The 12,169-nt window shown below is 25.8% G+C and overlaps 1 protein-coding gene across 1 annotated transcript; it reads right to left on the bottom strand.

Annotated features, from left to right (window-relative positions):
* Positions 1 to 10,551: 10,551 nt before the first annotated feature.
* Positions 10,552 to 11,879, bottom strand: LOC132937538 (uncharacterized). The gene is made up of 2 exons (XM_061004363.1): positions 11,726 to 11,879; positions 10,552 to 10,864 (listed from the first exon to the last, which is right to left on the bottom strand). The coding sequence occupies exons 1-2, from the start codon at positions 11,769 to 11,771 to the stop codon at positions 10,584 to 10,586; spliced, it is 327 nt and encodes a 108-aa protein (XP_060860346.1). The 5' UTR covers positions 11,772 to 11,879; the 3' UTR covers positions 10,552 to 10,583.
* Positions 11,880 to 12,169: the final 290 nt, after the last annotated feature.

The raw sequence follows: 12,169 nt of genomic DNA, 5'->3' as shown, positions 1-12,169 counted from the left end.
ACTTGATTGTTTTTGTTTTTAAAACCAAAATACACAATACATGAAAATTAAGTATTACAAGTGTAAAATTTTAACCAAAAAATTGAAGGTTAATAATTCAAATATAATAGATTTTAATTATACCAGATGATAAAATATGCTTTACATCTATTCCGTTATTCAGAAACAATTAATGACAAATACATTTAATTTATTATGTTCCTCGAGGAAGGTATGTTATCACATTACCTAACACATTAGTTGAGGTATGTGCCACGAAATATCGTATTCCTTTAAATCATAAAATGATAAGTTTACAAAAAATAATACATTTTTAACAAAAGTTCGATTCTTCATATTTTTTATTTTTGTAGAATAATACATTTTTTTTGTTTAGCCTATTGACGCAATCTCCTACGACCTACAATATTTGATTTCTATACTTTTATCCACTCACCTGTCACGGAGCGACCAAATTTACCGGTATTTCTGTTTTACATTTTATTTTTCATAATAAATATATATACAAAGCATGAACCGGTTGTAAACTGTAAAATATTATATTATTTTTTTATCAGATTTTATTTTTGTTCTTTAAAGTTGATTATATAATTCTTATTTCTTTTTATGTTTTCAACATACTGTCACAGCTATATATTATGCGTATCTATTGGTAGGTATAGACCTACCTAAATTTATTGTTAGTAGTTATTATAATATTAAATTTCAAGGAACAGTAAATAACTAATATATATAATGTATATAATATATTATAATATACTTTCTAATCGCCTGCTCTAAAGGAAATATTTTTCAAAATCTAGTTATGCAAGTATTCTACCGTCCATGATACATCCTACTCTAAGAACAACTAATAAATTAATCGAGTATTTGTTCTATCCTACAATTTCAAAATCGGTATTAAATTCAAAACATATGCCTAATTGAATGAATAAATATTAGAAAGTTTTGAATTTCAGACCTTCGAAGAGGAACTGAAGATAAGATAAACATCGTGACTAAAATATATTTATTTTTTTTATCATGTAGTAGGTAAATAGTTGATATTTTTTATATAATGTATAAACTATGAAGTTTAAATGCTTTAATATTTGTACCTACAACTGCAGTATTATGAAATTGTAAAATAACTACAACTAGCAACTTCCAATAATTGTGTGCTCGTTAAATACGGTTTTCATATTTATTTTCATAATATATTATATTGAATACAAACGATATAAGGTTATGGGCTATACGTTTATTAAGGACGAGTATATTTTGAGTCAGACGTTTGAGCGTATTTTAGAACGATGCTGCACACGATTGGGCAGTTTACCTGTATGGTATTCAAAGTATACATAACATTTGTCATTAAATTAAATATGTACACTTATACCATTTGTTAAGAAGTATATTATATAACATATATGGACAAATGGTATGTATTATTATATTTATATATTAGTTAATTAATAATTATTATTATGCTGAAATAGGTACCTACCTACTAAAAATACACATAATAATAATAATTCAAATAGGTAGGTACGTAAAATATTCGTTGGTTGTTAGGTACGTTAAATTTGATAATTACCAGAGATTGCATTTAAAAAAAATTCATTTAATTTACGGTATTTATATTTATAATTAAAACATTATACAAATCTTATTAAGTTTATCATTTTTTTTTTAAATTAAAACGTTTTGGATTTTTATATTTCTTCGACTTATTAACGTAGAACATTGCACATTCTATGTTAAGATGTAATAATTTTTCTCTGTTATTTGTAATATTAGAGTGAATTTACTTACTATGTAATATAAAGACAAGCCTATTATATAGTATACCTTGAAACAGACCTTTTTCTTGATATTTTAATATTGAACTAATAATAATGAGTTTATTGTGAATTTATTAGTGCTCACAACTTGCATTAAAATTAAAATATAAAGAATACCTCTCGAGGCAACCTAGATAATATTATTGACTTAAAATTTGATTATAAGTCAATTCACTATAATATTTAAAATAACTAAGTTTAACAGATTCTTTTTCGCGAAAAATGAACTACCTATGCTATGCAAAAGTAAAACGAAAATTACACGTCATGCGGGTTGTAGGTACATATAATATGCAACTTGCGTCAAGTCTAAAAATTAGGTTTGGTAATTTTTGCCACATTAAACTAGGTTAGGTTAAGGTTAAAACCTAAACTAACCTTTGATAAAAGGGCCTTATGTAATCTGCTCAAGTCTGTACCTACACAAATTGTAATTTACACCAATGTTCACCTTATTAAAATTGTAATTTGTGCCACATTAAACTAATTTATAATAATTGTTTTTTTAACTTATAAATAATTTTTTTATTGCGATATATTTTATTCATCAATAAAATTTAATTAGTAGATACATTTCGATAAAATTATTAAAATTTACATAAATTAAAATAGAAAAAAAGTGGGTCAGCGGATTTCGCTCTGCCGTACAGTAGGTTACAAGTGGGTCACTATATATAATGGATGGTATTTATTATTAATACGGTAGCCGGTAAGTTGAATTAATATTATAAAATTACAACAAAATAACTGAAATCGTTATTCTTGGTTATTTATTATGTAATTTCATCCAAATTTTAACATGAATAATAATAATGAAAACTGTGTTTTTATATTTTTGAGATTTTTTGTTTAACTTTGTTGTGAGTTTTCAATCTTTAACTATAAACGTTGAAAATTTTATAAATTTTTAACTACTAAATCATTTTTAAATTTGATAAACGTCAAAAATCAAACTTTAAATGGTTATACATAAAAAAAATTATGCCCATGTATTTTAGTTTCTGAGCGGAGCGATGAATATTTTGATTTTACAACGATGTGTGGTTTTTTTTACATTTTTAATTATTTGTGTCTGTGTACACGATAAGTAGTTGAAATAATGCTTCGATTTACAACTTCAGTATCTTGTTCGATGGGAAAGTGAATCTAGTTGGTGCATTGAGAAGGTAAAAATTCCCAGTAATTTTCAAAAACGCCGGGAAAAAAACATACAATAAGCCCACAATATTTTTTTGCAAGCATTTGAATTTTGTCAATATACGTAAAAATTGCTAAAATTGCAAATTATTTTGTGTTTGAAATTCATAAAAATTTTTCTTTTAAATCTAAGATTTGAAAATGTAATACAAGATTCTTTATAAGTTTGTCTACATTTATCAAAAAAATATCTCTACCGGAAATTCAAATTAAATTTTTATGAGCGTTTGAAGTTCGAATTTTAACAACATTGGATATTCACTCGGTTTCTCATGTAGCGTTTTTCTTATTATTACGAATAACTGTAGATACATGAAAATTTCATTGAATGTTTATATTCTCATTTTCTATACACCATACAATTTTTAATGTTTTGACTCATTTTAAAATTTCTATTTTATATTTTACATTATAAATATTAATAAAATATTATTTATTGGGCTAAAAAGTGCGAAAATTTAATACAAGGTTTTTGTCCTGATACATCGTTACTATAACAGTTGAAAAATGTTAAAAATACATACCTAGGCACAATTTGTTTTATAAGCATTTAAAGTTCAAATGTTGACAATATTTATCAAATTTAAAATTTAATAATTATTTTGTAGTTAAAAATTTATAAAATGTTCAACTTTTATAGCTAATGGTTGAAAATTCAAAACAAGGTTCCACGTAATTAGGTTATATATAAATTACTTTATTCACAATAATATCATCAAATACACTTAGTAATAACAAAAACTTTGATAATTTCTAACTGAAAAATAATTTACAAATTTAAAATAATTCTCATAGCTATAAATAGGTAGCTCAAAGACTCAAAATTGTTTGAACATTTTACTATGTATAAAAATAGTCATTTTAACACTGAAATTTCAAGTATCTAGGATTATTGGTTTTTGAATTACAACAAAATATGAACAATTGATAGATGAAAATTCATTAATTTACCGATGAAAATCCTATATCGTAAACATATTGAATTCAAAAATCCTCATAAAAATTAATTTAAGTTTCCGGTATGCTTTTTGTTTTGTTTAGGTAGAACAATTTGTGGGGAATCTATTCTATCAACATTTTGAATGTTAGCTACAAAAGGAAAAACTCTTATGAATTTCTAACTGAAAATTAGTTTGCAAAATGTTCGAAATTTTACTTTAAAAACATATAAAAAATAATTGAGAATGTGTATCTTTAATATTTTTGAAACTCAATTAATGAAATTTATAGGTAACCCAGCATTAAATTTTCGAGCTTTTTTACTTAGTGAAACAGTTTTTATCGATAATAATTTTAAAAAAATTTACAAAATTGGAATTTTTTTCAAGGATTTAACTAGCTTAAAATGAGTCGAAATATTTTGAAAATATTACCAATAATGGAGAATTTAAAGTGTATGGTTATTAATTTTTTAGTTACACCAAAAAAATAAAATTGATTTTTCAAAATATTGGTTTTGTGTAAATGTTAAAATTGTTTCCACTTTAATGTTTTTCTTGATGCTTTTAAAAACTACATGGAATTTTCGATTTTGATCTCCTAAATGCCAAAAGTACTAAAATTATTAACTTTTCTATCAGAATAGATGCTGATTTGGAGCATTTTACTACAAAAAAAAAAACACATCATTGTAAAATCAAAACACTCTTTCGCTCCGCTCAGAATCTAAAAAACATATCATTGTAAAATCAATACATCCATCAGAATCTGAAATGTAAGCTAATTGTAATTTTCGGTAATCATACCTACTGTGTACTGCGTTCGCCCCTCCATAAGTCGTGAGGTGTTCTGTTTTTGCTTATAGAAAAATACTTTTCATCCATTTTGTAATTGTTAAAAGTGGCATTTCGCCCCCCCCCTCCACATGCAATTGACTTCAAGACGCCTCTGGCAGAACAATTAAACTTACTTGCTCTTTTATCTATGGAGAGCGCATTAGAATCAATTTTGATGATGTTACAACTGAATTCATTGTGCTCAAAGCCAGCAAAATAAAAAATACAATTACTCAATAAAGTCAAGTTAAAATAAGTATACCTACTTGTTTTTTTCTTTGTTCATATAAACAATATTGTAATAAAAATAATAAAAAGACATTATTAATCTCAACATGCTTAATATTCTTGACTTTTAATAATTTGTGTTAGGTATGTACCTACATTTATTTTTAGAAGCAGTAAAAACATTTAGTACGTGGTCCCAAAATCCCAGAAGGGCCCTGATTATTAATATTTTATATATTTTGGTAACCATTATGATTATTGATTTGAAGTATTTAGTTGTTATCGTTTATCATTTTTCGTTTAGATTATGTTAAAAATGTTGTTGCAAAATAACATTTGCAAGCCCTGAAAATAACCAATAAAATAATAAATACAATTTTTTTTTGGAATTTTCAGGTGAATTTTTGATATTGTCTGTGATTGCATTTCACCGTAGTCCACTATAATAATTATCACTAGGTAGTATTTCGCGTATTATAGCCTTGCGTATAAGGTACTTATCGTTATTTTCGATTTACATTGTAAAGATAATGAGATAAGAATTCGACATGATAACTTACGTATTTTTAGTTTTATGTTATGTTAATAATGTATAATTTCTAACTGATAAACCCATATATAGCTTATATAAATAATGTATATAGGTTTTTGACGTAGGTAGGTACACACGTACATAGAAATCTCTCATAGATTATATAGGTACTTATATTTATTATGGACGATATTATAGTGCCCAAACGTGTCGCGTGTCGTCATTGTACAAAAATGGGGAGGTGATGCTATACCGTTTCGAGGTCTCCCCTGTAAATAGTGTATTCTGGTCTGAATTTCAAATTTCACGAATCATACAATTAATACACGGAAACCAAATAGCATCAAACTGACAGCCAAACATCCCTGGATCTCCTGACTCATTCGATAAAAACAGTCATACTAAGGACTATTTAACAGACGAACGTGTCCATCGCGTAAATTGTACAAAATATATCGATTAATTAGAATTCTTAAACAAATTAAATAAATAATACATTATGTTAACTGCAATAGTTGTATTGTAAATGTTTTTATAAAATCAACTGTTCATAATATACACTAAAATGAATAATTGACTTATTATTTTTTCCTATACAAAACAATACAAATTGTTTTACACAAATCAGCAGTAAATATCCAAGCCTGGGCAAGTTAATGATAATTTTTAACTGAGTTAAGTTAAGTTGGCACTGGTTAAAAATACATTCGATAAGTTATGATTAGGGCAGTGAAGTTGTTGCATTTACATGTTTTTGTAAATGCTTACCTTCAATGCGCCAATGCTCAAAAGTGGGCATGCTAATGCAAATAATGAACTCAAGTTAAATTAAGTTAAGAGGACACAAGATCAATAAGTTAAAAGTTAACAGTTGATAAATAATAAATTTAACTTGATAAGTCAAAAGTTAATACCTATGAAACAAAATAATAACCTAACTCAGTTTTAAAAAAAGTTAATCCACTTTTTTTAATTAGTACGTGGATTACATAAAAAGTTTCTGCGTTCTCTCTAATTTCTTAAATTATAATAAACAATTTTATTGAACTTTCATTGTGTGTACGGTGTATGTACCTATTTTACTTAACATGATTATAAAATATTTAAACTATATCAAATTAATAATTTCACAAATATTTATTTTTTCATATCAAATAGCAATTTAAGGTCATATAATATAATGCCTATCTAATCTACCATAATATTATATCTATTTACAAAATTATTTTACTATGAAAAATACCAGAATTGTTTGTATTATCATAGTATTGGATTATGTTTATTTTAATTTTATTGTTAATACTTATGTATAAAACAATAAATATTTTACTTGATAGAGTATTTTTAAATAAACTGAGGAAAGTTAAGTTATTTAAACTGTCAATTAAAATATTTAAGTTCATAGGTTGATTAGAAAATTAACTAACTAGTTAATACCTACCTTTGCTAATACTTAACGTATGCCCAATGAAACCCAATATACCTATTGCAAATGTTAGTCCTATCAAAGATTTAAGCATTCAAAATTAAAGACTCTATGATTTAAATATTTCATGGACTTAATTATGGTGGCTGGAAGGTATATCAACTTATTTGAATCACATTATTCACAAAAACAAAATTACTAGGGTGGTTGTCCTGCGTTGAATTAATGATGACCCCAAATAATTATTTGAATATTGGCATAATTAAATAGTTATTAAATGTTGAATAAATTTAGTGTAGAAATCAACAGTACGATTTTGTTTTTAACACTGCAGTTAACTATACACTGGATAAATAATAATTTGATTCAATGCCTAAGTATAATTTATATAATCAATATTAATATTAAAATTATAATCTGACATAATAATAAAATAGGTAAATACTTTTTGGTTTGATATAAAAACAGCAACTCGAGTGCATGGTTTAAGATAATTTGTGATACACAATGGTATTGATTACAGGGTTGGGCTGGACCAATATGCTACTATTTTACAGCACAGTAAGCTGTGGGTTATGGTTATCAAAAAAAAAAAAGAAATGTATAAATATTAAAATCAATCAAACTATTACAGTGTTACTAGTTAAACTTAGTAGGTAGCACCATAGAACATAATATTATAATATTTAAGATATGTGATTTCAATATTTTATGTCAATAATAAGAATCAGTACAAATTTACTCAGCGTTCGGCAGTTGGCAGTATTATCACAAAAACGCATTGTAAATATTACTAAAATAAACACAGAATACAATAGCATACTGCGATGATAGCCCACAATGGTCTGAAAATGAATAATAGGCAGTCTTAATTTATTATTTAAAAATAATTAGGAAAACTCAAATATTTTTTACACATTTTTATTCCTGTATCCTACTGAATTGAAACACAGACTCTGAGGTCTATAAAAATGTTTTTAACCAAAATTATAATTGTTGAAATGATGAATTTATATTATATTTGTAATTTTTCAGAATTTGTAAGAAAGATATTTGTTTATTTTTCTGGTCTAATAGACTAACAATAATCTATTTTCTTTTATATTTGATTTTTAAATTTGTGCAATAGGTGTTGTAAAGTAAACCAATACGGAAAATATTTGTATATATATATATTTTTAAGATCAAATAATAGAAGATTTATCATAATTTGCTATATTATTTTCATTTAAAAGACTGTGAATAAAAATTACTCAACATTATACTATTCCCAATACAAAAATATTGTAAAGGAAGTTCTCATATACCAACAATTAATATAAACATTGAGGTCATTTGCGTTTTCATTGTGTAAAAATAATGTTACTATTATAAGTTGGAATATGGCCGTAAAACTAAATTATACTAAATATCAGATTTGAATTTACTAGGTGAAAATATATAAGTATTTTATAATAATTAGTATGAATAATACTCTATATTATATATATTTAATTTTCATAATTATTTTTTTAGAAATAATTACATTTTAAATATAAAATCAGTAGGTACTAAGTTTTGTGTATTTTAAATAAAGATGGAGAATTTACGTAAAAAAAATATCGGTTAATTTAACGGTAAATTTACCAATATTGTGGTAAAAACATTGGCATCTAGATATAAGCCCCCAATGGGTTATTTTAAATAAATTGTTTTGTTAGCTCCCCCCCCCCCCCAGAATTTTAACCCTATTTACCTATGGGTAAAAATGGTAAAATAGCTAAATATTAGAGCCATTATTATTTTTACTATTAGACATTAGTAAATACGATTTGTATTAGCTACTAATATTGTATACCTACTTGTTAAATCTAATTCTTTCTAATAATAACAATAAATTACAAAAAATTTAAAAAATGTATCTAAAATATCTATTGTTCTGTATAAGACATTAGTAATTAGTATATTTTATGAAAGATGAATATTTAATTACAATTAATAAATAATTTAAATTAAACTTAACTATCAAAATTCACATAACCTTTATTTCTTTTTAAGTCAAAACATTTATATTTAGGCTTAACTTTTGTATTAATAATAGTATATTATCAATAGCACATTATCTGCCTTCTTAGTATCTGCCTATAAAATGTTTCTTAATTACCTACTGATATTTAATGTTCTAATATATAGTAGGGGGTGGCAGAATATTGATACTATAGTCAATAGGCACAAATAGTAGTGACGTCACGTCAATGATTGATAAGAACGACGGTTCAAAACAAACCGCTATCACGGTTCACCCCGTTTAAAATACCTGAACGTACAATAACAATTCTTCTTAATTAGTTTCTTTTGTATTCAGCTTAATTTTTTAGCATTCTTACTATCCAAAACGTATTTACTACAAGTTTTTACTTGTTTTTAATCAAATTCTGCGTTAAACGGACTATAATTTTGTTAGTTATTGAAGTTATTGTCACTTATTTATAAACAATAACAAGTATATCACAAATGATAATATGACAGTATCAGTTGATAAAAAAGATATCTCTTTACAATGCAGACCGTGCGTTTTTGGTTTCATTTGATTGGAGGGACTACACAAAATTTTTTTTGGTAAAAAATAATTTACCTGGTAAATTTACAACTCTCACATCTCTAATTTTAAATAATAACAATACCGTTGAATATTAATATCTGAAAAAGAATTACTTAAATATGTGTTGTCTCTATCATTACTGTCAGCATCTCTTATGGCACAAATAAGATTTTGATGTCATCCGTAGTACGAAAATATTGTAAAGGAAGTTCTCAAGTATCAGAAAACTTGCGTTTCCAATTTATAAAAATATTATTTCCCAAATATTTTCCTATTATTAATATAGATATTTTTGAATAGTATTTGCTATTGATACTGCAATAATTTTTATTATAAGTTGGGCCGTTAAATGTAGTGAAATAGGTCGGTTGCTTACAGAAAATACTAAATAGTGAGCCTAAACTCTTCCAGTCCAGCCCTGGATCATTAGATCAAGGTTGAAGGTTTGCAAGACATTAGTAGAATTGACAAGAACCGAGACATTTTTTTTTATGTGCGTGGTATAATAAATAAAGTCTTGAAAAAAATAGTTCAACCCTTCATTCTAGTAATGAAGATAATTATGCAATAATAAGCGACTACTAAGAAGTCTTTATCGTAATTATATTTTGGTTTATGAATTTTTTTTGTAGGTAGGTATTTAACATAAATTGTATACTAATATGTATATTAATATTAAGAATTTAATATATTTAGGTAACTAACTTAGATTTAATGTGACTATTTGATCCTTAAGTGAATGTGAGGAAGGGTGACCAAATATTTATTATGAGAACCCAAGTGTAATGTTTATGACCAGCTGAAGTCTAATAGTTACTTACAGCACTGTTATCAAAGATAACAAAATACATTTTTCATACTTTGTCTTTTTTTACTTACTTTTAGTCTTTAAAAAATATAATATAGGGCCGTATAATATAATAACACTATTCTAGTTTTAAATAAGAATATATTTAATACGATAAAAATATATAATTTGTAGATATAAATATAAAGTTAAAGTACAATAAATATAGGTGGCTTATGCATTATAATACCAAAAAAATCCATTCATGTTCCAGAGACAAAATATGCAGGTAGTGGGTGGTTTAACGAACGGTGGTTGGGGCATAAATTTAAAATCCGAGGCAGGTGGTTCAATTTTTACCATGGTGACTTCAGGGCATCCATTCGGATTCGTGCAATCGTCTTGTTCCACAGGTTGCTTTTTTCCCAGATTGCATGGCATACAGCTGCCCACATGACAGGAAGCGATTGACGGATCGCATAAAGCCGCATGCACGGACAAAATCAATCCTGGTCCTATATTATAATAAAATAGCAAAGTGACCATTAGGGAATTATAAAGGTACTGTACCTACAATATACATTATACTAGAGATTAGAGTCAAACCTCTATTTATTATTATTTATTATAATTTTAGGTAGGTTAGGTTATATACAATATAGCAATCATACAGGTAGCCTCAGTAGTTAAATATCAGTCGTCCTGATATGAAAATATTACAAGGTAAAAATGAATGAAATTCCTCACATTCAAGACTTCTTAGTAAATAAAAACAAATTATTTGCATTATTAATGAGATCGCATTTAACTGTTCTAGGCGTAGCGCTTATTATTATGATATTGTTAGTCAACAGAAATATTAAAAATTAAAATAATTAAAAATTTTAGAAAACTAGTAATAAAAACAAGCGTAATAAAAACATGCTGTCAAATATTTTGCACTATAGATTAACCACAATTTATGTACCTCCCTACTAAATAGTAAAATAAAATCGCAGTTTGTATAATATTGAAATATTTGACTCAACCATTTATTATTTTAATATTTTGACAAATATTACTTTTTTAAAAATGTAATAAATTATTATTTTTTTATACTGATAGTGGAATAATGAGTAGAATCAATCAACAAATGAGATTCAAATAATTCAAACATTGTAAATAAGTATATATATCTATATAGGTAATAATCTGTTTTACCGTAAAATCCATTTGAATTGATGGAAATAAAATAACTTGAATTTAATAATTGTAGTACAATTATTGTACAATAAATTAAAACATAATTTTTGAAATAACACGTACAACAAGTAAACAATTATACGTACGTACACGATATTTGTATACTTTAGCCTTTACTTAATTTCATTACTAACCTGTGATTAATAGAATAACCAAAAGATTCTTGGTGTATTTGTTCATGGTTGAAGTCAGGAGAAGTTATTAAAACGATATTTAATTCTTCGTACAAAATCGTGAAACACAGAATAACATCAGTTTACATCGACGGTTGGACCAGCAATGGTACGAATGCCGGTATGGGCGCTATGCTATAGCGCTAGGGTCAGACGAACTAATTTGGTACTATCGTCTACACATACTCATATAAAATGAAACCAGAATGTGATCGGTGGAGATAGAAAGGCAATTAGGATATATACATATTGTATATTGACAGACGACATAATTATCTTAAAATGTTCAAGCATTAAAATACAGCAGACGTCTGAACATTAAAAAAATAATCATATCAATAGTGCATTGTTTACCTACTAATGGGCAAATAATATATATTTAATGTTTATGTATAACTACATATA

The sequence above is a fragment of the Metopolophium dirhodum genome, chromosome 1 (genome assembly GCF_019925205.1).
Source record: "Metopolophium dirhodum isolate CAU chromosome 1, ASM1992520v1, whole genome shotgun sequence".
In the NCBI taxonomy this organism is placed as follows: Eukaryota; Metazoa; Arthropoda; class Insecta; order Hemiptera; family Aphididae; genus Metopolophium; species Metopolophium dirhodum.
The sequence above is the reverse complement of the archived record's forward strand: the minus strand, read 5'-3'. Positions and strand labels throughout refer to the sequence as shown.

Coding starts and splice junctions, on each gene's coding strand:
- LOC132937538 (XM_061004363.1), bottom strand. CDS start 11,771: ATGAACAAATACACCAAGAATCTTTTGGTTATTCTATTAATCACAG. Junction 10,865..11,725: donor GGTTATTCTATTAATCACAG/GTTAGTAATGAA, acceptor ATTATAATATAG/GACCAGGATTGATTTTGTCC.